Genomic DNA, 26557 nt, shown 5'->3' with positions numbered 1-26557 from the left:
ATCCTCTGGCCCGCTCAGTGAAAACCACCTAACTGAGAACCATGTGTGAGAGTGTTCTCAGCAGGGTGAGAGACAGCCAGGCTCTGTACCTTGTACACATAGAGCTCGTGGATATCATCTGAGAGGGTGGTGCCGTCGTCCCGCATCAGGGGTGAGAATGCAAAGCCAAAGAGTTTCTTTTCCCCTTTGTCCTTTGCTGCAATCAGAGCCAAGCATTAGTTGTTTTGCCTCACACTTTGCTTTTTAACAGCAATTCCCTTATGGCTTATCACCGATGCTCTTTACTTCTTTGTCCCTTACTTTGTTCATTAATTAGGTAGCAACCTGACGGCAAGAATGATGAGAAATGTACTAGACTGAGTTTCCATTCATATTCCAAGGTACATAGGCAACCTAGACTCAAATAGAAACTAAATTGCTAGTCTTGATAAACCAGGGGCTCTTTAAGAAGGAGTTTAATACATACAAAGGAAACCCCCAAAGAGGAATGACACTGGCAATTATCCAGCATCCAGGTCTGACACTACAACAGGCCAACACCAGATCCCATGTTTCTGAATCACTGTCCAAAGGACAGCCTCTGATGATATCCCATCTCTGAGTACACAACTCCTAATTTTCTTCCCCCAATAGTAAGAACTCTCTTCCAGAGAGGAAAGAGTTATATTCATATCTTCAAAGGAATGTGGAGAGAAGTCTCACTCACTGGAACAGTGTCTGAACTCGAAGCGCAGGTGGGAGCCCCGGAACCGGTCAATGGGGATGGGCAATTTGATAATTTCTCCCCAGCGAGGACTATTACTGTGGTAGAGGACGAAGGAGTGGTAGGAACTCCTATTCGGCTCTCCTGAACCCAAGCTGATGCAATCCTGGAAGAGAGAAGCAAAGTAAGGTGCCATCTTCCTGGAGGGATCCCTTGGATTTCCGTGTCACTAGGACATTTCATTTTCTCCTTTATGCAGGTCTCATTTTCCTATCAGGCCAAATCTATAAGATGACTTAAATTCAGTACTTTTGGAAACAACTGTCTAGATGGTATAAGGAATGAGCAGTCACAATGCTCCTTGTTTTCCTTGGGGCAGAGGTAACCACACACATTGCTTAAAAAACTTGAGGGAAGCTGAGTGGTGCACCTGAATCACTAAGGTAGGCTCTTCATCCTCATTAAGAAAGGAAACAACGAATTCATAGGAGAAGTCAACCCTATATGGCACTTTCCAGATCAGAAGAATAATTAAATAATAATAAAATTAAATTTAAAAAATTAATTAAATAATAATAAAGTGGAGCTTGTTTTCTAATCTTTGGCCTAATGTTGCACTGGCATTTTAGGTTGCCCATGGCTGACTGTCCTTGGATATAAACAAGGTAGACCAGATTTAACTTGACCCCAGTTCCCAAATGTTGCTGTGAAAATCCAGTCCCAGGCCCCCCAGGAAGCTGCGGACAGTACAATCAGGAGCAGCTCCTTGTCCACACAGGGTGGTGTGAACAGCTGACAGCTCTGCTGACCTTAGCATTATTCATACAAACAACGAACATGCCTTAGTCCTTGAGGTGGGTTTTTAAAATGACACACAAATCATTGTTTCTACCACCATTTCAACATTACCCTCCATTTCTTTCTAGGTTTGGGAGATGATTCTGACTAACTTTACCTTTTTCCTTCTGTAAAATATGGACGATCACTCCTGGTCTGCCTACCTCATAAGGCTGTTGTCAACACACAGAAGCAAGGTCTGTAAAAGAGTGATTTGCCTTCTACCAAGTGACATGCAAATAATGCCTTTTTATTTGCCAGGGACTAGACTGAGGGAAAAACTGACATAATGACAGTAGAAAAACAGCACTCCAGGTCTTCTTTTTTAATGAAGAGTGACAGAGGATCCTTGTACTGCACTGGCTGGAAATCATCTTTTAGGGCCTAAGTCTGCTGTTCCTTGCCACATAACTTGGTAACAGCAAGTGGGTACCTAAGTTCCACTCTTTACTAAAGGGAAAATATAACTTTCTGTATTAGCTCAAGGAACAAAAAGCGTGGGACCTAATAACAGTTACCAAAACTAGGCAGCTCGATGCTAGACAGGTGGCTGAAAAAGTAACATGTAGGACAGAACTAGAGGGAATAGGTCTAAATTAGAACAGAAAGGATTCAGGTCAGACACTAGGAAGAATTTCTAAAAAGGCTGTATGACACTGCAAGTCATTATCAGAGCATACTGTAGAGTTTCCTTGAAGAAAGGCTAAGGCGGAGAAGAATGCATATGGGGTGATTTGAGTTCAGCTCTTCCTGAAGAGGATGGGTCTCTGGACAAAGTCCACAGAAGCACTAAAATTATTACAGGATTAGCCTCCATTCCAAACTGACTGGCAAACTTTACCTTCAAGATTTCTCCATCTGCGTAAAGCACATACATGGTCACTTCAATATTCTTCTGTACACTCTTTCCCCCTCTCTCGAAGTCCCCCTTCTCCAGGGTTAGGTACAGGTCATTGCGGATATCACCTGTGGGGAAAGAAATATCATGTCTTCATGACCGCAGAAGCCACTCTGCCCCATGCGCATGGAGGACAAGGCTAGCATCTGGATCCTCCAGGGTTCAGGTGGGTGCTCAGGGCATTCCAAGCTTGGTTAATAACAATGGACATTCTACCAATATCAGTGCAGCAGTACTCAGGTTGGTTAGTCATGTGCTCTCTAAGTCTGAATCTTAAAGGTGTTCACCACAGCTTGTCTAGGGTGGGAAAAGGCAGACTGCAGGTGTCTGCTCAGTCTCTCTCCCCTCCAGGAGAATAGCTGTAATCTAAGCCCCCCAGAGAGGAAAGATTTTAGAATCAACAAGAATAACACTTATTTTAATCATGTCTATGTCGTAACTACTAATTCCTTCTCCTTTCCCTCAAAAAAAAAAAAAAAACAGACAAAAAAAAGTCGTTTCTCTTTTTTTTTCTTGGTTTTCTTTTTGCAACCCTCAATCCTTCTGAGTCTGACTAGAGGATAAACTACTTCTTCCTTCTGGAGGCTTACCTCCAAATCCCATTCCCTGCTGGAGTGTCAGGCAGAGGTCACTGGACTGTCAGTTTTTCTTCTTTTTGTAGCAAGTGCTCTGGGAGCAGATGACTCTCCAAAAGCACAGGTGCCAAGGGACTGGGGCGACAGTCTGTTGTGCTCTTGTTGCTTCTGCGTGCTCTGACTCTAGCCCATGCAGCCCATACCTGCTGCTTGAGACTGGGCAGCAGTAGCTCAAACTGCCAAGTCTGAAATGACCTAAGTCTCAAATGCCTTTTTTTAGGGGGGATGGAATTGTCTGTTCATGCATAAAAGGAGCTTATTTAGGCTGCTCTAAGCTTCTAAACCCATAAAATGACAAATTTTACTCAACACAAACTAAAGAAGGGCTTTTGACTTTCAAAAAAAATAGTAAAGGCTGTGGGAAAAAAAATCTTCAAAGGAAGAAAATGACAAAGGAAACCAGGTAAGGCCAAAGTGAAGATGTGTTAGTAGCCTGAAGAAATCAACTAAAAGTTAATGGAACAATTAATTAACTTGCAAAGCAAGCCAATTCAGAAGCCAGAAATTTTTTCTCCTTCAGTTTTTAGAAAAACTGGCACAACTAAATCTGTTCATTACTTGGAATCACAATGACATAAGTCTTTGTTTTTGGTTAGCAACTGAGCTTTCTGGTTTGGTCAGATACATGATGACTGACGGCTCCTTTTCTGCACTGCCCACCTCTCTAACTGTGGAAGTGTCCGAGTGTCTCTTACACGTGAAACAGTGATAGACCAGGACTGGCATCTATCTTGGGCTTTGGGGGTCTTCATGACCAGACCTTCTATTCTTCAGGTCGCCTTCCTACCATAGGAGTGCAATCATGGTTATTTGGTCACATAATACTCTCAAAGCACTTTGACCCAAGTGGGGAAGAGCAGTCCCTGAGAAACAATTATTCTCTGACAGCGCAGAGAACTTTCTCTAATGCGTGAAAGCTATTTCCCCAAACAAATAGCCCTGAGGCTACCATGAAGGGAACAGGAAAATGTGTTCTTGAAAATCACACACAAATGCAACTGCTGGGTAGGTGGGACAGACTTCAGGGTGTCCATCCTTGCAGTCCATATAGACTTTCCTCCTGGGTTGAGCAGAACCTCTACTTTGAATTCTGATGAGTTTGACACTTTAATCTTCCTCTTTTGGACATCCCTGCTTGGGCCCTCCTAGCAAGTCATTAAAATAGCACTCAGGTGTGTAGGTAGGGTGGGGAAGACTAGCAGAAGGAGAAGGAAAACTCAAATTCATCAGTTTGCTACCGTCAGGACAGAGGCTGAATAAAATCAGCCCTGAAAGTAAAATTCAAAATTAACTGGGAACTTTACAATGGGTTATTGCCATTATAATGGGATAAATCAGAGTTGGTTACACCTTAAATTTTTAACAACTGGAACAGACATCTCAGAGCTTTCTCCTGATAAAAGCCTTTTAGTTACACATTAGCTTTTCTATGAAATTTAAGTAATTATTCAATTTCTAGGACAATTTGGCATAAAGTGAATAGTCTAGAGACTTTTAATATCTAAAGAATAGGTGCTTTGCTTAAAATCACCGTGGTATAAATCAGCACTCTCTGGCAGTTATTCTCAAGATAATTCACGTGACTTTTAAAAGCAGATGTTGGCTACCAGGAATAGTAGTCTGGCTTGTACAAACATATAAATTTCTGTGGCTCTATACAAAAGTTAACCATATTATAATAAGTATGTCCTTAAATGGCACATTTCAAACTTTTCCTAGCAATATATGATATAAAATACTAATACTAAATTGGGTATTGTCTTGGAGATTGATAATGACAGAATTTGGTCTGTTTTGGTTTTATAGAGTGAGTTCATAGCTTCTGGGCAGCTCCTCCAGGGTATTTTAAACCAAAATGCCAATTTCAAATGGAAGGACTGAGCTAGATATTCCTACAGTTTTCACTCTTTTAAAATTTTCTATTTAAACAGAATGCTTTGGTGATCGTTTAGCTGAGAAAATTTATAAATACAAGCAACTGTACCTTCTGGGTTACACACTGAAGCAGCTAGATTTCATCAGATCTTTGCTCTTTATTTAGAGAACAGACCTGCCTAGACCAACGTTGTTCTCAGTCAGAATAGGTATCAGGCTGCCTTACGGGTTGCAATTTTGCAAATTATGGCCTCAGTTTTGAAAGCAGCACTTTTTAATAGTTAATGGTGCTGGGGCCTTCTTGTCAAAAGCTCTCTGGAGGATCATTTAAATTGAGCTCTCCACTAATTCTCAAGGAACTAGAAGAAACAAATGTGAAAAGCTCCAGAATGTAATGACCCAGGCCTACCTTACACAGAGCTTCCCAGGGTCCCTGCTCTTCAGCTATCCTAATCCTTATTGTATGTTACATGTTCGCAAAGCCTACAAGTGGAATCATGCCTCTGGGTTAAGGTACTGTCTCCAGGAGGCTCATGTAAACTTTAGCACCAATGGCCAAGAAATATTACCAAGAGAGGAATGAGGACAGGCACCTTATCATAAGAATGGGAAAGAGAAGTCCTGAACAGTGGTTTCTGTGGTTAGTCTGAAGACCACTGCCTGGCTGACTGTGTTTGAATCACGTAGGGAGCTTGTTAAAATTAGATTTCTAATATTCACCCTTTGAGATTCTAGTGGGTCTTGGGTGGGCTTGTGTACTTGTATTTAAAAAAAAATCATCAGGTAATTCTGATGCTCTCCAGGGTTTAACATCAGGGGACTATAAAGTGGGGGTCTGCTGGGAAGATACTAGTGAAGTCTGGCTGAGGGTGGGGGACTGGGCACCTCTTAGGCAGCATGGAGGAATGCTGGGACGGGTATGGAAGGGGGAGGCTTTTCCACGGGGACTGGGAGTGCGTATTGTTGAGGGCAGCCCTGACTCCATTTGTTAGGTGTCCTCTGCTTCCTAAGGTTGGCAGAGCCTCTAACAGCATCAGCAATGCCTTACATCTCTGAATGCTTAGTGCTCAGTTGACATGCAACAGAGTTTCTTGAATGGGAAGATGAATGAATGAGGTTGTTCTTGTAAGAGGGCTTCAGAATAAATAATCTTTGTCCCTTTCACAGTTTCACACAGCAGCCGGTGACAGCTGTTGGTATAGCTGCATGTCAGAGAACTAGGGACTTAAGAGTAGGCAGAGGTTGGCAAACTTTTTCTCTAAGAGGTCAGATAGTAAGTATCTTAGGCTTTGTAGGTCACATAGGTCTCTGTCACATGTTCTTTGTTTTCATAACCCTTTCAAAATGTAAAAAACCATTCTCAGCTGGTAGGTAGTACAAAAACAGGCTGCTGGATTTGGCCTATGGGCTATAGTTTGCTGATACCTGAATTGGAGTGTTCAAGTGTCAAGAGCAGCATCACTACGCTGCAACTACACATCAAAAATCCAGATTCCTAGAAGTCTACAATAAACAGCTGCTGGGAAGGAGCAAGGTAATGAACTTGAGGCCACCTTATTACATCAGGGATTGGCGTGAAACATTCTGGGGTCCTTAGAGAGTGATAGGTCTTAGAAGGAAACAGTGCTTTTCAGCCACCAGTAATCTCAGAGGGCTGGGGAGCACTGTGACAGAGCTGCATCCAGCAGAGAGAAAAGTGCATGCTTCAGTGGCCAGGTCTCATCATCCAAAGACCTGAATCCTAGCATGACTTTGGAGAAACAGCTCAAAACGTGTTTGCAGGTCTCTTCTGAAAGCAGTCTCCATAGAGGTTTCAGAATCTTCAAGGTCCAGCTCAGGCACCAGAGCATTTGTTAGCAAGATAATCTCTTGCCAGACACTCCAGCCTTACTTGAAGTTTTGGGGCCACATAGTTCCAGCTTGTGTAGAATTCTATGCCAGGAGAAATGGTCCAGGACAGCCTACACAGGTTTGGGCACTAAGTCTTTTATTTATTAAATAAATAAATAAATAAATAAATAAATAAATATGGCTGCGTTGGGTCTTCATTGCTGCGCGTGGGCTTTCTCTAGTTGTGGTGAGTGGGGCCTACTCTTCGTTGCAGTGTGCAGGCTTCTCATTGCGGTGGCTTCTCTTGTTGTGGAGCACGGGCTTCAGTAGTTGCAGCTCGCGGGCTTCAGTAGTTGTGGTTCACAGGCTCTAGAGTGCAGGCTCAGTAGCTGTGGAGCACGGGCTCAGCTGCTCCGTGGCATGTGGGATCTTCCCGGACCAGGGCTCGAACCCGTGTCCCCTGCACTGGCAGGTGGATTCTAAACCACTGTGCCACCAGGGAAGTCCCTGGGCACTAAGACTTGCTTGGATTCTTTATTATATTCATGTTCCTTCTGTATAAATTACTCACACCACATGTGTGGAGGCTCTAGGTTCAAGGATAACAGTATTAAATACTACATTATTTAGACCTTGTCTAATTCTAGATAGGATTAGGAAGAGCTTCTGTGGATAGTGCTTTCTTTCCCTTAAGACCATGTAAAACTAGAACTAACTTTCTCCCAGCAAACACAGCAGCCTGCTTGGGATGGTGCCAATTCTGTCTCTTGGCAGAATAGGAGTCTCCTGACAGCATTCATGGCGATGTGGAGATGTTAACTACCATTTAATATGGACACTTTCAGACCACATGACCAATGCTTTATGTTGTAGTAATTCTTATTCTGAGGAAGAGACTAAAAAAAGACTCTCGGGAGGATTTCTTTAGTATCCAGGAAAGACAGGTTCCTTATTTTTCTAACCATGTCTTCAGTGTCAACACTTCTGGTTTCTTTTGCTACAAAGTCAGTGATGTTCTCTGCTCTAACAGGATGACAGGAATGGGCATAGTGTGACATCACTGTGTACAATTATTCCTTTCTTGGATCAGGGATGTGATGATCTTCCAACCTGTTGTGGGACCAGATGTGATTATTCCTAAACCCTCCCTTAGAGATACTGCCAAAGCTTCATTTGACACTCAGACTGACCACAGTCCTATGAATCTACTTGTGGTAAATACTTTCATCACTCTGCTGAGAAGAGCTTTTCTTTCAAAAGTCACGTCTCTTTCAAAAGTCATGAGATGTGTCCAGCAGAGCTGAAAAGAGCAGCTTTCTGCCTTTCTGATTCTTTGTAGCTTGGGATAAGCGCTACTCATTTTCTTTTCAATGGGAGTAGCTGATCCGTCTCATAAAAATCCTTTCCTGTATCTATTCACCTAGGGCTTTTTAAGGTTTTCTAAACATTCCAACATGTCCTTAGTTTTCTCTGATCTTAATGAACACCCTAAGTAATACACAGTCTCTAGGCTGGGCTGGTAGCTTCTCTCATGTCTTGTCAGTTATCCCAAAAGGTGAGGCTGATGAAGGATTAATAATGTAAATGACAACCCACCCCAGTATTGCAACATAACATTCCCATGAAACAAATGAAGATGGAAACAAAGCAGGCAAAAGCAGACAGGACACACAAAAGCAGGAACTTACACCCAACTATCTTCACCTCTGCACCAGAAAGAAAGGGGCAAGAATGAGGGGACAGCACAGAGAGAAACAAGAACAATTAAGACAAACAGGAAAAGAGAAAAAAAAACATCACTTGCAGGTTGGTGATGAAGCATGCACTTTTTATCAGGGGTCAAAGCAAAGGACAGAGTGTATTTTTGAGCACAAGGGCAAGAGTCAGGGGGCCCCCTAGAGGGCTGCCATGCCAGCATAGCTGCCTTCTAAATTAGGGCAAGGTCAGGGCAACCCAGAGAGGAGCTTGTGCCAGGTCTGACTCAGGGAAGGGCAAAGCATCCCTAAAGCAGAGTACTCTCTAGGGCATAGTTCTCAAAGGGGGTCCGCAACCAGCAGCATCACCGTCACTTGAGAGCCTGTGAGGGATACAAATTCTCAGGTCCCACCCCAATCCTACCGTCTCAGAAACTCTTGGGTTAGGCTTAGCAATCTGTTTTTCCAAGCACTGCAGGTGATTCTGATACATACTAAAGTTAGAGAACTACTGCTTTAGGAAAAACTTGGCCATCAGCTAGAACATACTAAATCAAAGGGCAGATTTCTTCTGACAAGAGAGAAGCTCATTTAACTAACATGAAACTTGGCCCATAACGCCCACAGTAAATGATAACCTTAAAAATTCAAGGTTTAGAAAACAAGTTAAAATATTTATTTCCCACAGAGGCATGACAGAGCTCTGTATTCCTACTGACTCCAGGGAACAGACTCTCCAGGAAAGCTAACAGTTAGAGAACTGCACAGAAGCTGGTGGCACATCTCTGCAGGCTTAGATGTGGCCTGGAGAAGGGTACAGACCATTCTTGAGCAAGTGGTTTTAAATCATTCCTTTCAGTTTACAGTCTTTTGGCAGACAGTTTTCTTTAAAGTTTTATTTTGGCTAATGCTGACAAGTGAGTCACAGAAAACAATGTTAACTTCAACATTCACCTCATTCACCTGAAACACCTGCCCTGCTCCAATATTTCCTCTCCAGTTTCTTGAAAAAAATCTAAGAAAGGAGTAAAAGTGTGCTATAGAGTTATTAGCTTTCGTACGCAACTAAAATGAGTTTGGAGGGAAGGAGGAAATACCCATAGAAATATGGTGATAAACCAACAAAAGTCTGTTAAGTGCTCAGTTTCAAAGTAAGGTTTAAATTCCCGTATATGTTTATTCTTCTGTAATCTTGGTTGACGTTTCCTGGGTTGATGTGCCTTCTCTGTGACCTCCCAGAACACCAGCAATGGCAGTCTTGCCTCCTGCTCAGCACCGTGGGTCATGAGCACAGCTGGATGGCTGTGTAGTCAGGGCCTCAGCTGTGGCAAAGAGTAGGATTAATAATGTAAATGACACCCCACCCCAGTATTGTTCACCCCAGTGTGAACATCTCCTGTTCACACCAGTCACATGGTGTATGTGTACACACTCATGGAAAGCAATAGGAGACCATCAGAAAGACCTTTTTCGAAATGGTATGTTAGATACTGGTGTGGTTAGAACTTGTCTAAATGCTGAAACTCAGAGCTGAAAGCTCTCTCAGTATGCTTTGACAAGGACCTATCTGGGCCATCTGACAAAAAGGACCTCTCCAAATGAGTATCTGGTGGTTTCTGCCAAATGCTGGTAGTTTCAAAATAAGAATCACAGTATATGAATAATTCTAATTTTCCCATTTACTCTAATTTCTCAGACTTAAGTGTTGAAATGCTCACAGTTACTAACATAATTTATTTCCTTGTTCATTTCCCATATGACCATGCATCAAGAAGTCGCAACCTCTTTTAACTCGGTCACACCAGGACCATGAGGGCTGAGGGGTTGCTGCAGCCCAGGTACAATATTTCCACAGGTGATGAGTGGACCAGCTGCAGGTGGAGGGGTGACCTCACTTAGGGACTTCTTGCCACAGACATGGTTTCCCAAGACAGGTTGACCACAGTTTAAGACACTGCTGCACACTTTTCCTGCTGCTCCAGCAGGACCTTCAGGGCTTGCCCTATCCCCTTGCCCAAGGATGGCAAACCTACTCTGATGATATCTTGGGGTGCATTAAGAGGGCTGTCAGTTGTTAGTGCACAGTCCTGAGAGTGGCTATCTACGCAAAAAAATTCTTTCCTCAGGGGGAAGAAAGGTAAAGGAGAGGATAGATGCATAAAGGACTGCTTCCTGCCTGTGAATCAATCCTTACTTTCAGCTCCAGCACTCAGTACTTCAAGGGCAGACAACCCAGCGAAGAGCACACTCGCAGCCCCAGTTTGGACATCCCAGGATTGCCGGTGTCTCTGCCTTATAGGGCAAATCATATGATGATCTCTTAGCTGCCCAAAGGAGGGAAAGTCCCCTTAAACTCAGCTTGCCTCGCCAATGATACTGATACTGCTTATTTCCATGGTCATGTCTAACATTCTCAGAAATCCTTTATAAACCTGTGTGCCAATGATACAAAGAGATGCAGAGTGCTCCACAGAAAAATCTCTTTCCATAGATGAGGTTTGGATACTGCAACTCCAGAAATTAAAGTTTGCTTAAAAATTTTTGACTGAAGCTTGCTCCTTTCTAGTCTCTGCTCACTTTGTTTTGATTCTGTGACTGTGTGAAGGCTAAGAGGAAGGAAATGTCCAAATCTCAGACAAACAAGTTCTTAAAAGAGAGAAAGAACTTTAAGTACATCTTTTAGAATATATGACTCTACATCATGAGCCCAGATACCTAATTAAAATAAGATCACCAGAACAATTTTGGTAACCACTAACTATTTCTTCAGTGACATGTTGCCAAGAAGTCAGGGACTATGCCTGGGCTCTTCTTTTCCTGATTACCAGGGCCATAGAGGGCTGAGGAACGTGTCGGGAAAGGATGGGAGAAACATCCTGTGGAGGACATCACCTCTACAATAGTCAGATGGGGGCCTTTCATAAGCATGAAGTCTCCTAAGTATTTAAAGATAAACACAGAATTGATTAGGAATTGATTAAATGGCCTAGGACTCCCATACAAAAGACCCTCCTGTGTGCATGAGCAGGAGACGAAGGCTGTCACAGCAGCTTGTTCTGCATTCACAGTGTCTATGGAGAGAGAACGAAGGCAACAGAAAACAAGTCTGGGCATAATGTGGGAAGTTGGAGGGCAGCTGGAATCCATCACACAGGCCTTCTCTATACTCAGGCCATACTCTCCTCTGGGTATGTGCTGGCAAATATTTCCACCAAGAGGATTTTACAGCACCAGGAGGAACTCCAAATAGGTCATATTTAGAGTGGTCACAATCAGTTTAGTCTAGCCTGGCTTGGCTCTTTTAAACAAAGGCAAATAAACTTTCAGCAGAACATTAAAACTCAGGGAGGGTGGGAGGGAGACGCAAGAGGGAGGAGATATGGGGATATATGTATATGTATAGCTGATTCACTGTGTTATAAAGCAGAAACTAACACACCATTATAAAGCAATTCTACTCCAATAAAGATGTTAAAAAAATAAAATAAAATCACATCACTAAAAAAAAAAAACCTCATTGGAAAAGGTAGGGCTACTCCTCCCATAATTCATCCAGACAAACAGCAATTTGCTTGTTCTGCTTTCCCTCTCTTTGTTCCCATCTTCTCTGGTTATCAGACCACCTGCCATCCATCGGAGCCATGCCTCTACCCTTCCCTCACTCCCTATAGCCCCCCTTGGTTCTGATGGCCTGTTTGGATCCACTTCTCTAGCTTGGCCTGCATCCCCCTGACCAGGAAGCATGAACTTGAGATTGACCTGCTGGAACCACACTTGAGAGTCAATGCATTCCCACTTTCTGCCCTGGCTCTCCATCAGGAATTAGATGAAAGGAGTTAGACAATTTCTGAGAAACTGGCCAGATAGTACTATTCACAGTGCCTAACTTATACCATTCGCCTGACCCATTTTTCTTATACATTATGGTATTTTCATTATGATTCATTTTTCTGATACAAATATATCTGCTATTCCTACATGAACTGGGATTCATTGACACTACAGGCACTATTTTCCTTAAAGAGGATGTTCCTATGAGGGGATTCTCTTCTAGGAAATGTAATTGAAGAGAAGAGTATAAAAAGGCATCCCCATGAGAAGTTCTGTATTGATTCCTACCATCCGGTCTCCGTAGGAGACAAAAAAGCTCATCTGCTGGATTGCTGTGCTGCACTGGTGAACATATGCGGGGGCTTCTGGAAAAGAACAAATGCCAACAAGAGTCAAAGGAGCCACTGGCTGCAGACTGCAGTCAGCAACCTGACTTTGGCTGTAGAGGCTTTTAATGGCTGCAGGGCTCCTCCACAGCATAGTTCACCACCTGCTCACAAGGGGAGCACTGGACTCAACCCTCCTAACCCTTCTCCCACCCCAGCCCCAAGAAGTTCTGCCTACCTGGCATGATGACATCAGGAAATCCCAATTTTCTTGTAATTGCCAATCCCCTATTAAATACCATAGGATTTTCTCTCCTAATCTGTTCCATGTCTCCACGAAGAAGCTGCAGAGAAATGATAAGACCTGCAAAAACAAAAGCATTTTTTAAACTCAGTATCACACTTCTACCCTAGAAAACACAGAGTCACATTTTTTCAGGCAAAAATGTGCAAAATTCAGCATTTTTCTTGAGAAAAGTTTTGATGCAGAAAGTATACATTATTCTGAAGAAACATGCTAGAAAGCTAAAAGAATCTAAGTCAAGATAATCTCAAAAATCCAGAGAACTATTCTATTAAACACAAACTGAGGTCTGGGAGATTAAGTTGCCTTCCTCTTTGTTCCCCAGCATCCAGCCCAGGGCCTGACTGGGTCTTAGTGAATATTGAATGAGAGGGTTGATTCACATAAACTGTACGTTTAGGAACCCAGAGAACTCTATAGAAACAATGGCAGACTAGAAACAAGTGTAGCCGAAGAAGACCTTGTGTGAGGGTGTCCCACCAGTTGGAAACGACTAAGTTAAGAGATGCTGTGTTTTATGCCAAAGTGCGGGATGCAATTTTCTGGTTCAACCTTGCAATGGCTTGTACAGAGGGCAGCAAAGCAGACATCACATTCTCCCTTCAGGGAACCAATGCACTGCAAGGAAAAGAAGGGATATTTTGTGGGGCTAACTGAGCCTTGCTTCAGACTGTAAGAGTTTCAGATCCTCCAGATGATCCCAGGGGCTTTATTCAGAACGTGGGAGAATGTGCAATGTCCCCTAAAGTGATCTGGCTTTTGCTCATTACTTGTACCTTAGGAGTTTTGCACAAAGAAACAGTCTCCTGGAAATCACTCTCCTCTCCTGCCCTCAAGGATCCTCACTGCAGCCAATGGCTAGAAGTCTGTGAAGTCAAGCCTAGGTGGAGTTTGGAGTGCCTCTGAGACTCTGTGAATGAGATTAGCTGGTAGGAGGATGAGTTTAGGTGCTGATCTATGGGTCAGCAGGAAGCACCCTCGTCAATCTGGAAACTTGGGAGTTGAGCAGAAGATGAATATCTAGAAATGAGGGAAGATGTTATGATAATCAGGACAATCAAAAGAGTGGTGGTTAGAATGGAGACAGTAACAGTAACAAGTGGAGATGTAGAATAAGAACAGTCTGGGAATGGAGAAGGGAGAGGAGATGGAGAAGTGGAGAAAGAGAAGTCAGATAGGAGAGTCACAGATACTGTATCTAGCAGGTCAAAGTATTCTAGGAACTAGGAATATGTACTCTCACTGCTGGGTCAGTGGAGGAAATACAGTTCTACTGCCGCCCAGACAGAACCTCAAGATGATCTCATTGCTTCAGCTAAGCGCATCTCCCTCAAGAAACCCTGGGATTTCACATACGAAGTCGCAGGTGTCATGAACACCAGGATCACAGTGCCCTGAAAAGCAGACATATGATATTCCAGTTGGTGTTCTGGTTAGATAATCAGTGTTTGAGATTCAGCCACCCTAAAGTAATTTTTTATAGCCTAATCACTTGATGGACTCAGTTACAATTAGTTTATGACCCTGAAAGGCTGAAGGCCTTTGATTTCTATAGAAGACAGCAGTTGGGGAGGTACTCACCCTCCCCCACAACCTCAGCTCATTTATCTACAGTATCTTTACACAGCTATCATTACATCTCATCCTCTGGGTGAACAAAAATCCACTGACTTAGGAGATGGCCTAGCCTGGAGCAGATAGCTAAGAATGAAACAGTTTCCAGAATTTGAGATAGTGGATGGAGGGCAAAGGAAAAAAAAATCGGTGAGTGCACTCTTACCATTCTCTATTGGCAAGGATTTATTCCAATACCCACTGACTGCCTTTCATCTCCTCATTTTTTGAGCTATCGAATTGGCCTATATATGCAAAGTACAACCTGTGAGGATGTAGGCTGAAGGTGCTGGGAGAATCACATCTAGCTTTCAAGCTACTCAAAAAGATCCTGAGTAGCTGCTCTCCTCTTCCAAACATGACAATTAAGAGGGCTTCAGTTTATGCAAGAGAGCAAGTGAAAAGGCACATGAAGAATGAAAGAAACCACCAATGGAGGCTATAAAAATTCCATCACTCAGAATAAGAGATACAAACTACTATGTATAAAATATATAAGCAATAAGCATATAGTGTGCAGTACAAGGAAATACAGCCATTATTTTGTAATAACTTTAAATGGAGTATCATCTATAAAAATGCTGAATTGCTATGAAAATAGCGATTCATAGTGCACATGAAACTAATATAAATTGTAAATCAACAATACTGCAAGTAAGAAATAAGAAAATAGAGGAAAACTCCATCCCCTTTTGTAAGGGCTGGAATCCCAGAACTTCTGGATCACTTTTCTGGCTCTGAAACCCTGAGTGATTGAGGCACATGCCAAATAATGGTAAGGCATGGTCCTTAGGACGGAAGAGCTTCCGCGAATAACTCAGAAAAATGACCACTCACCTACCCAGTACACAACCAGTCCTTTAGCAATTCTTGGTATTCTACCTACCAATCATCTGGCTCTCAAGCCAAAGAACTTGAAAGTAAATACGTCTATACAAGTTCTCTGTTAATCTGATGCCTGACACAAGAAAACTGCCTTTTTAACCTCAAGTTAAACACTGTCCCCATAAAAAAGTTACTGGACACAACTGACACCTATTTGGAATACTGGAGGGCCAGCAATCTGGCCCTGGCCCCTCGCCATCCCCATCCCTCGTGGAAGAGCTGGATGAGGATTAATAATGCAAATTAATCTTAGCCCAAGATTTGTAAATAAAGCTGTACTTAATAGCCATTTAAAAATACATAGAAAAGATGTTAAAAAAAATAAAATAAAATAAAAATACATAGAGGGCTTCCCTGGTGACGCAGTGGTTAAGAATCCACCTGCCAATGCAGGGGACACAGGTTCGATTCCTGGTCCGGTAAGATCCCACGTCCCATGGAGCAACTAAGCCCGTGCGCCACAACTACTGAGCCTGCGCTCTAGAGCCCATGAACCATGACTAATGAAGCCCGCGTGCCACAACTACTGAAGCCCACAAGCCTAGAGCCCGTGTTCTGCAACAAGAGAAGCCACCACAATGAGAAGCCCATGCACCACAATGAAGAGTAGCCCCCGCTCACTGCAACTAGAGAAAGCCCGCATGCAGCAACGAAGACCCAACGCAGCCAAAAATAAATAAATTTATAAAAATAAATAAATAAATAAAATACATAGAAAACCACGGCATCAACTGTTTTATTTGCTAGAAGTTGGGTTTGTGGCTACATATCTAAGAGGCCAATAACAAAAATGAAGAGCCACATATATTAAAGCTGCACCTAAGAGATTTACTGCTGGATGACACATTTACTCTCAGCACTCAAAACCAATATAGCAGGACTTCCCTGGCGGTCCAGTGGTTAAGACTCCACCTTCCAGTGCAGGGGCTGCAGGTTCAATCCCTGGTTGGGGAGCTAAGATCCCACATGCCTCACGGCCAAAAAACCAAAACATAAAACAGAAGCAATATTGTAACAAATTCAATAAAGACTTTAAAAATGGTCCACATCGAAAAAAATCTTAAAAAAAAAAACCAATATAGCAACTCCTTCTGCATTTTTGTATGATTTGACTTGACGGGAAAGCACTAATGACTTCTGAAACAGACTGCCAAGGCAATGAACTGTTCGTGATGTTTAACAAAGATGGGTGAGAGTTTACAGTAAAGTAAATTAACTTTTTATAAAGAAGTATCTTTAATTAAGGAGACTAATAAAGACCTGAAATATTCTTTGAGCAATTATGAAATTCTCTGACACGAAGACCCTGGAGTCCAGCAGTGGAAAATCCATGCTCAGAAGCTTTGACAATAGAGTGGAAAGGTCAGTGGCCTGCAGTATGGAAACCTGGGCTCCCTGGTTAAGCCACTAAATCATTTCACTGAGCTTCAGTTTCTTCATTTATTTAATGAGGGAGTTGAAACACGTGATTTCCAAGATCTCAACCAGCTTCCAAGTTAAGCCTTGCCAAGAAGCAGTCAGACACACACTTCAAAGAAAAGCAGCCTATTTCTCCTCCTGGATTTCCCACAAGTGCATGAAGACCTCCTCTCACTACGGCCACCCTAACTGAGGCTCTCTGAAGTCTATGGTGCCCGCAGCACAGAGGATGGGGTGCTTTTCTAACACTGTTTAAGTGGCCACTGTCTGTGAGTTCTGGACAAAAATCATGGACACTGAAGATGGCATGGTCTCTTGCTCACTCTGGGAAGTGAGACAAAATTCAGCATTTTAACCTGGTGAAGTGATGGTGGAAACTGCTCTTTAGTTGTTTCTTTTTTTAAAAAAAAACCTTTTTAAATTAATTTATTTATTTTAAAAATTTATTTATTTTATTTATTTATTTTTGGCTGCGTTGGGTCTTTGTTGCTGTGCATGAGCTTCCTCTAGTTGTGGCGAGCGGGGGCTACTCTTCATTGTGGTGCTCGGGCGCTAGGCGTGCGGGCCTCAGTAGTTGTGGCACTCGGGTTCAGCAGTTGTGGTTTGCAGGCTCTAGAGCGCAAGCTCAGTAGTTGTGGCGCATGGGCTTAGTTGCTCTGTGGCATGTGGGATCTTCCCGGACCAGGAATCGAACCCGTGTCCCCTGCATTGGCAGGTGGGTTCTTAACCACTGTGCACCAGGAAAGCCCCTCTCCATGTTTTAATCACATCATATCCCAAGAACTTGTAGCCAAGGGTAGCTCTTTATAAATAAAATAAGGAAATAAAGCAAAGAACACTATAAATATTGGTGTGAACAGTTTTCCAAATTGTAGTAACTTCTCCGTATTTTAAAAACAAGATTTGTCTCTTGCTTTAGCCTAGTTTTAGGTGAGGAATATGAACTCCCTTCCCCTTGTAGCTCCTTGGCATCCAGGCACATATAAGGGGAAATAGGCACTTAAAAACAGTGGAAAAGGCCCTGAGGAACCCCATGCTACAGAGTTTTAGAGAAGTCTCAAACTCTGAAGCCTCTGATTTGAAGCTGCTCTGAGGACCCTCCTAGTTCAATATATGTTGACCCTGAAAAAGAAAAAAAAAGTTCTTTTCAACAACTTTGGGAACTGCCATGCCCTGCAGTGGCTTTACACTGTCATTTAAGGGCAACTTTTTATTTACAACAGGTCTATGGAAGTTAAAACAAAGAAGGCTATATAAAAGAGGTTATGAAACAATTTAGCGGTATTGGGTTGGCCAAAAAGTTCCTTCGGTTTTTAAGTAAAAATAAAAGACACACTTTTCTTTCCTTTAAAAAAAAAAAATTTATTTATTTGGCTGCACCGGTCTTAGTTGCGGCACACGGGATCTTCGTTGAAGCATGCGGGATTTTTTAGTTGCAACATGCAGGATCTTTTAGTTGCAGCAGGTGGATCTTTAGTTGAGGCATATGGGTGGGGGGGGGTCTTCCAATTTTGGCATGCGGGATCTTCAGTTGCGTCATGCGAACTCCCAGGTGCACCATGCGGGATCCAGTTCCCTGACCAGGGCTCGAACCCGCCTCCCTCCCACCCGAATTAAGAGCACGGAGACCTAGCCACTGGACCATCAGGGAAGTCCCAAACACGCATTTTTCATTTTCACCAAGAACTTTATTGAACAATATATTCACTGTTTTGTTCCACTACCTTCTGCCATTTTTCATGCAATTTCATAATTCCAACTTCCCAAAATTTTTTATCTTTTTGAGCAAAGAACTGTTCCAGGTGTCTTTTACAGTCTTCCAGGGAATTGAAATTTTTTTCCATTAAGAGAATTTTGTAAAGACTGAAATAAATGGGAAGCCGAAGGTTCAATGTCTGGTGAATATGGCGGATAAATCAGAACCTCCCAGCCAAGCTGTAACAGTTTTTGCCTGGTCATCAAGGAAACATGCAGTCTTGCGTTATCCTGATGGAAGATTATGTGTTTTCTGTTGACTAATTCCGGATGCTTTTCATCGAGTGCTGCTTTCAGTTGGTCTTACTGGGAGCAGTACTTGCTGGAATTAATTGTTTGGTTTTCCAGAAGCAGCTCATAATAGAGGACTCCCTTCCAATCCCACCATGTATACAATATCACCTTCTTTGGATGAAGACCGGCCTTTGGTGTGGTTGGTGGTGTTTCATTTCGCTTGCCCCACGATCTCTTCCATTCCACATTATTGTACAGTATCCACTTTTCATCGCCCGTCACAATTTGTTTTTAAAACAGAATGTTTTCGTTACGTTTAAGTAGAGAATTGCATGCGGAAATATGGTCAAGAAGGGTTTTTTCGCTTAACTTATGTGGAACCCAAACATCAAAGGGATTAACAAAACCAAGCTGGTGCAAATGATTTTCAACGCTTGATTTGGATATTTTGAGTATGTCGGCTATCTCCCACATGGTATAACGTTGACTGTTCTCAATTAATGTCTTGATTTGATCGCTATCAACTTCACCTGGTCTACCTGACCATTGAGCATCATCCAGCAAGAAATCTCCAGCATGAAAATTCACAAATCACCTTTGACACGTTCGATCAGTCACAGCACCTTCTCCATACACTGCACAAATCTTTTTTTGTGTTTCAGTTACATTTTTACCTTTCTAGAAATAATAAAGCATAATATGCTGAAAATGTTGCTTTTTTTCTTCCATCTTCGATATTAAAATGGCTACACAAAAATCACCAATTTTGATAAGTTTTTTTAAACGCACGCTGCTATGACAGCTGTCACAATATAATCTAACGAAACTGTTTCGAATGAAGTTGAAGACAACTAAGCACTACTAGAGCCATCTTACGGAAAACCAAACGAACTTTTTGGCCACCTCAGTAAAAACTATCTGGAGAAACAGAGTTCTATGCAAATTTGATAGCTATCTTCAAGGGCATATAAAAGCTCATAGGCTTTTATTTTTATTATATATATATATTTCATTGAGGTATAGTTGACGTACAATATTATATAAGTTTCAGCTGTACAACCGTGACTGACAACTTTTAAAGGTTATGTTCCATTTATAGTTATTATAAAATATTGGCTATATTCTCTGTGTTGTTATATCCTTGCAGCTTATTTATTTTATACATAGTAGTTTGTACCTCTTAATCCTCTACCCCTCCCCATGTCCCTCCCCTCACTGGAAACCAACAGTTTGTTCTCTATATCTGCGAGTCTCTTTCTTTCTTGTTATATTCACTAGTTTGTTTTACGTTTTAGATTCCACATATAAGTGATATCATACAGTATTTGTCTTTCTCTAACTTATGTCACTTAGCATAATACCCTCCAACTCCATCTATGTTTTTGCAAATGGCAAAATTTCATTCTTTTTTAAGGCTGAGTAGTATTCCATTGTACATATATATACACTACATCTTCTTTATCCGTTCATCTTTTGATGGACACAGGTTGCTTCCATATCTTGGCAACTGTAAATAATGCTTCTATGAACACTGGGGTGCATACATCTTTTCGAATTAGCGTTTTTTTTTTTCTTCCGGATATATACCCAGGAGTGGAATTTTCGGTCACATGGTAGTTCTATTTTCAGTTTTTTGAGAATCCTCCATACTGTTTTCCACAGTTGCGTGCACATTCCCACCAACAGTATGTGAGGGTTCCCTTTTCTCCACAGCCTCACCAACATTTGTTATTTGTGTCCTTTTTGATGATAGCCATTCTGACAGGTTTGAGGTGATACATCATTGTGGTTTTAATTTGCATTTCTCTGATCATTAATGATGTTGAGTATCTTTTCATGTGCCTGCTGGCCATCTGTACGTCTTCTTTGGAAAAACGTCTATTCAGATCTTATAGGCTTTTAAATAGTGCTTCTAATTTAATCAAGCAATATTCAGTTTAGAATTAATGTTAATATGTACAACTGTACCAAGATTTAGATAGAAATTAAACAGAGTTTTAAAATGAGGGAAAAAGAAAAGAAGTTGAGCTAAGATGAAAGCTGCTTTGAAATAAAGATCTTCTATTTTAGTTCCAGAATGACTGATACTGGCAGACTAATCATTGATTCTCATTAGCGTCAGGCTTTCTTGGTGATGCTAACAGTGAACAGGAATAGAAAAAGTGACATTCATGTGTGTCTTTTTTGGGTGTGTAATCTTTGTTCAGGAAAAAACAGACTTCACAATGTGACAAACCAGGCAACACTTTTGTTCACTCTGGATTCAAACTAGAACTCAAGTTACCTATCAAAGCATAAGGAATCCACCATGGAAAGAGCAGAAAATGTATTTTGGTCAGAAGAAATGGCCAAAAAGCACATGAAAAGATGCTCAACATCACTAATTATCAGAGAAATGCAAATCAAAACTACAATGAGGTATCACTTCACACTGGTCAGAATGGCCATCATCAAAAAGTCTACAAATAAATACTAGAGACAGTGTGGAGAAAAGGGAGCCCTCCTATACTGTTGGTGGGAATGTAAACTGCTACAGCCATTGTGGAGAACAGCATGGAGGTTCCTTAAAAAACTAAAAATAGAACTACCATATGATCCTGCAATCCCACTCCTGGGCATATATCTGGAGAAAACCATAATCCAAAAGGATATGTGCACTCTAATGTTCACTGCAGTACTGTTTACAATAGCCAAGATGTGGAAGCAACCTAAATATCCATCGACAGAGGAATGGATAAAGAAAATGTGGTACATACATACAATGGAATATTACTCAGCCATAAAAAAGAATGAAATAATGCCCTTTGCAGCAACATGGATGGACCTAGAGATTATCATACTAAGTGAAGTAAGTCAGACAGAGAAAGACAAAAATATCATATGATATCACTTATATGTGGAATCTAAAAAAAAAAAACGGTACAAATGAACGTATTTACAAAACAGAAATAGTCACAGATGTAGAAAACAAACTTATGGTTACTATGGGGGGTGGGGGGGGAGGGATAAATTGGGAGATTGGGATTGATGCATACACACTTCTATGTATAAAATAGATAACTAATAAGGACCTACTATATAACACAGGGAACTCTACTCAATACTCTGTAATGACCTATATGGGAAAAGAATCTAAAAAAGAGTGGATATATGTATAGGTATAACTGATTCACTTTGTTGTACAGCAGAAACTAACACACATTGTAAATCAACTATATTCCAATAAAAATTTTTAAAAAAAGTAATTAGGGAAGGTCTCAAATTATCACAAAAAGAAATAGAAATTGCCTGAACAGGAGAATAAATGTCTGCAGGAGACTGAACTTTACATCTGGCAACTGATCAGCACAAATCAACTAAGGTGTGTATGATCAGCAACTGCAAATGCAACACAAATTCTCCTAGTCAGAGAAGCACGTTACCATGACTGGCGCTGGGGGCAGAGTACTTGGCACTGGACTTGCGGATGATATTCTCGTGGATCTGGGACCACTCACTCTCGTTGTTGCACCTGCAACAGAAGGACAGGCATTATGATTCTCAACAGTTTTAAACATCTGGTCTGATGTTCAATGTGTAACACTAAGTTTGAAGGGATACTTCAAACTCACTTTCCTAAAGAAATGAACATATATTTTACTAAATTAGACAAGGCTCATTTTCTGGTAAGGCATACAGAAGATTCATATTTGGGGAAAGAGTAGAAACTCTAAAATGAACCTCTGCAAATATTTTTGAGTGGTAAAATATCCTATTCTCTGAAGTAACACTTTCCCACATGACAAGTTTTTTTCTTTTTTAGTTCCTTATACACCCTTAAAACTAGGCGCTAGAGGAAAGCTCCTGATAGAGGAAAAAACAGTTCCTTTCAACAAGTACTACTGTTTAGAAACTTCCATGTCACACTTGCTCTACATTGTCATTCAACTGTCGCTGTAATGGCCCCAGAGAAAAATCCTGCTAAGCTCAGGGCAATGTTGACATTTGCCTGTGGCTGTCTTTCAGCCAGACCACGATAAGAAGAAAAGTTTGGGAGAGCAGTGGGCTTTGTTCACCGTGAAATCCTCTGTAGTCAAGGGGAAGGAGGGCTTAGTAGAGAAGGCTGGATGCCTAAATATGTAAGAATAAAGTTCTTTCCTAGGGACTTCAGGATTGGGAGAAAAGAGAGAATGGAGGAACAACACTGCACCTCTATTAATTTCTGACATTTTTAGAGTCTTCCCCTCTAAAGGAAAATTCCACGAAAGCTGCAGTCATACAACCACTTGGTATGGTTTAGGAACAGAGACTAGGAAGGAATTCCTCATCCTAATGTAGACATCTTGATGAAACAACTGAAATGAGATTAGAATCATCTCTTGAAAATTCCATGTGACACCCAGAGTCTCCACAGCCTTGGCTCCTCCCTTCCCCTGTTGGATAGGGAGAACCCACTGACCCCAGAAAACAGAGCCCATGCACAAAGGAAACCACACAGGATCTTTCCATGGTAACTTAGAGGTGTGTAGTCCAGCCACAGCAAGAGGAAACTCCAGCAAGAGTTATATCATGTGCCATCCAGCAGAGTGAAGCACAACAGGTTTCTAAATAAAGGAGTTTGTATAGAGACCATTCAGAGATAAAGGAGGTTGGTCACTAGACTAATTTTTCTTAATCAGTAGCTCCTCAGACTCCTTAGTAGAAATAAGCCTCACTTACTCAGAGATGTTACAAAGAATTGTCAAAGATAAGGTTCTCAAAGTCCAGAGCTGTAAGAATAACTTCTGCTCACAGAATTCCTTCCAAGGAAAGGAAGGGGGAGAGTGTTCTTTAAAATGATCACTTGTGATTAGCAACTCAGTTGGAAATCAAAAGTGAGAGGTGCTGGCAGCAGCACGTCTAGCCCTTCCTGTCTGACATGCACACTGTCTCAGCTCTTCCAATCAGTCAATACATCAGAGAAGTGCCCAGCTGGTGAGGACTCAGACTTGTCTTGCTGTCAGATTTTTGTCACTTTCTAGGTTTACAAAATCAGTAGTTACTTTCTTTAATGGAAATCTGACTATAGTTTGTTATAAATAGTGTACTCCCCCCCACTTCAAAATAAGAGTCTTGACTAATGCACAGTATAATGAATACAGACAATAATATTGTACTACAATGATGCAATGTGATAAATATTGCTTGACTGGCAATCATAATACAACATATAAATATATCAAAGTAACACGCTATAATCTCAAGTATATATATATATAAAATAAACACACAAAGAATCCAAATAAATAAATAAATAAATAAAACCAAAAGAAAAAAAAAAGAGTCTTTAAAATTAACTTCCTCTCCCCAATGGGTGGTATAATTTCAGTATTTCTCCAATAAAACACTCACTGGTTCTTTGGCAGTATAGAACCAGTGAGCTGGTGCTTTATCAACCACATCAACAGTGACAATGTGTATTATTTCACTGACATGTACTTTTCCACCCAACACATACAATTCAGATGCCAGACACCTGATGGCTTGCCCCCTGTACTCCTCTCCCTTTGTATACCCCTTAACTATCATTGGCCTTCAAAGATCTGCATTTGAAGCCCATTTCCTTCCTACCATATAAGCTTTCTGGGCAATCTCACCTGCTCCCATGGTTTCAACCACCACCAAAAGCTGACAAGACCCAAAGCAGTGTCTCCAGCCCAGACTCACCCCTAAGTTCCTGACCTGCATGGCCACAAGACAGCTTATCATTTCCTACCCACATGTCTGCTCCTAGAGACTCCTTCTGAGTAGAACCCACTAGTTCACTAAACCAGAACTCTTCCAGCTGTCATCATGTCCTATAGATTTTGTTATCTTAAACTCTGTCACATCTGACCTCTCCTCTTCATCCCTTGGTTCAGCCATTACCACCTCTCTTCCAGACCAGTGTAATCACCTCTTAACTGGCCTTTCAATTATCTCCCTTTCTAGAATGCCAAGGGAGCTTCTCAAATCATCTGAAACTAAGTGGATGTGGTGTCATCAGCATATTTTAACCAATCACTAGGATATTTTGTAAGGAAAAAATATAAATGTAAGCATTTATTAACCAAATGAGTTATGATTATAATGAAGCATGATTATGTTGTATCCAATCAAATTAGTATTTAGAGCATGATTACTGATGTTGATAGTTTGTCCTCAATCATAAGACTCACGAGGGATTGTAATCTAAAACAGGTCTGTGTGCCTCTGTGGCACACCTTCCCCACAGAGGAGGTAACCAGCACAGGCAATGAAGTAGCACTTCAACCACTACATGTCCAGGGATTTTACTCAAGGGTTAACACAGAGGGGTGAGAGGTTTTTGGTTTTCTACATGGGATCACTAAGCATTCCAAAGCATCAGAGCAGGTGTGCAGATTCTGCTCAGCAAAGAGTGTTCAGAACACTGTTCTTATTCACTCATGTACTAGAGCACACTTTACCATTTGCCTCTTCCCTACTACCTCCTTATCTTCTTGATTTCTGTGTTTCTCATGGGTATTCACCTAACTTTCTTCTCATCTTTCCCCAAGGTGGGAAACCCAAAAAAGTATTCAAGAAGTTTTAAAGGGTTGTTTGTAAGACCTTTAAGTCTGCTTTTTTAGGATGCCTAATATAGGTAGGTATGATCAGGATATTCTCCCATATTTTATTTCACTAAGATAGGTATTCTCATGTTCATCTTACAGATGAGGAGAGTGAGGTGAAGCTGTAGTCTAAACACAGGTCTGTCTGGACCCAAAGCAGGGCAGGGGTGAGGGTGGAGGGGCAGAGAGGAAGAAGCTGCAGAGTACTGTGACCCTGAAAACCTTACTCCCACACCAGGCTTCAGTGTACTTGTCTCCCTGACACCAGTCAGAATTCCCATTCTGTCTACCTTCAACTAACTGCGACTATTCAGTTTTGACTATGGCTTAAAACTTAATTTAGTGCAAATAATCCATATTAAAATTCTTTCTTGTAGAGTGGCCAAGATGGCAGAATAAAAACACTCTGAGCTCACCTCTTCTCACACCAAAATCACAACTATTTGCAGAACAACCATTGATAAAAAATACTGGAACCTACCAGAAAAGATCTTCTACAGCCAAAGACATAAAGAAGGAACCACAACGAGACCAGAAGAAGGGGCAGACTCATAATCAAATCCCATATCTCCACATGGGTGACCCACAAACTGGAGAATAATTGTATTGCAGAGGTTCTACCATAGGAGTGAGAGTTCTGAGCCCCACGTCAGGCTCCCCAGCCCAGCACTGGCAAGATGAGCCCTCAGAGCATTTGGTTTTGAAGGCCAGTGGGGTTTAGTTAAAATAGAGACTTCAATCTTAAAGGGAGTGAAAAAAGCTCCCTTTTTTTTCACAAAAAAGCTCATGTGCACCAGCACATAGGGCAAAAAAAATAATTTGACAGGAGCCTGGGCCAGACCTTCCTGCTGGTTTTGGAGTGTCTCCTGGAGAGGTGAGGGGTGGATGAAGCTCACCCTGGGGACAGAGACACTGGTGGCAAACATACTGGGGAACACTGTTGATGGCTGACATCTTGGCTCTTTATTTCCAAGACCTGGCCCCACCCAACAGCCTCTAGGCAGCACTGCTGGGACACTTTAGGCCAAACAACTAACTGGGCGGGGACACAGTGCCAACAATCAGCAGACAGGCTGCCTAAAAACTAAAGAGCCCATAGCTACCTCTGGGCTTGCCCCCAGACATGA

General features: G+C 41.7%; 1 protein-coding gene across 4 annotated transcripts in view; it reads right to left on the bottom strand.

Moving 5' to 3' along the window:
- DOCK3 (dedicator of cytokinesis 3) overlaps nucleotides 1-26557 on the bottom strand; it is a 385395-nt gene that overhangs the window by 82935 nt on the left and 275903 nt on the right. For all 4 annotated transcript variants that reach the window (XM_036869659.1, XM_036869661.1, XM_036869660.1 and 1 more), the window contains exons 13-17: nucleotides 22263-22351; nucleotides 12868-12993; nucleotides 2382-2506; nucleotides 707-869; nucleotides 90-196 (exon numbers count right to left, since the gene is read on the bottom strand). In XM_036869659.1, coding sequence (XP_036725554.1) covers nucleotides 90-196; nucleotides 707-869; nucleotides 2382-2506; nucleotides 12868-12993; nucleotides 22263-22351 — 610 coding nt within the window. The remainder of the gene's footprint in view (nucleotides 1-89; nucleotides 197-706; nucleotides 870-2381; nucleotides 2507-12867; nucleotides 12994-22262; nucleotides 22352-26557) is intronic.

The sequence above is a fragment of the Balaenoptera musculus genome, chromosome 11 (assembly GCF_009873245.2).
Source record: "Balaenoptera musculus isolate JJ_BM4_2016_0621 chromosome 11, mBalMus1.pri.v3, whole genome shotgun sequence".
Taxonomy (NCBI): Eukaryota; Metazoa; Chordata; class Mammalia; order Artiodactyla; family Balaenopteridae; genus Balaenoptera; species Balaenoptera musculus.
The sequence above is the reverse complement of the archived record's forward strand: the minus strand, read 5'-3'. Positions and strand labels throughout refer to the sequence as shown.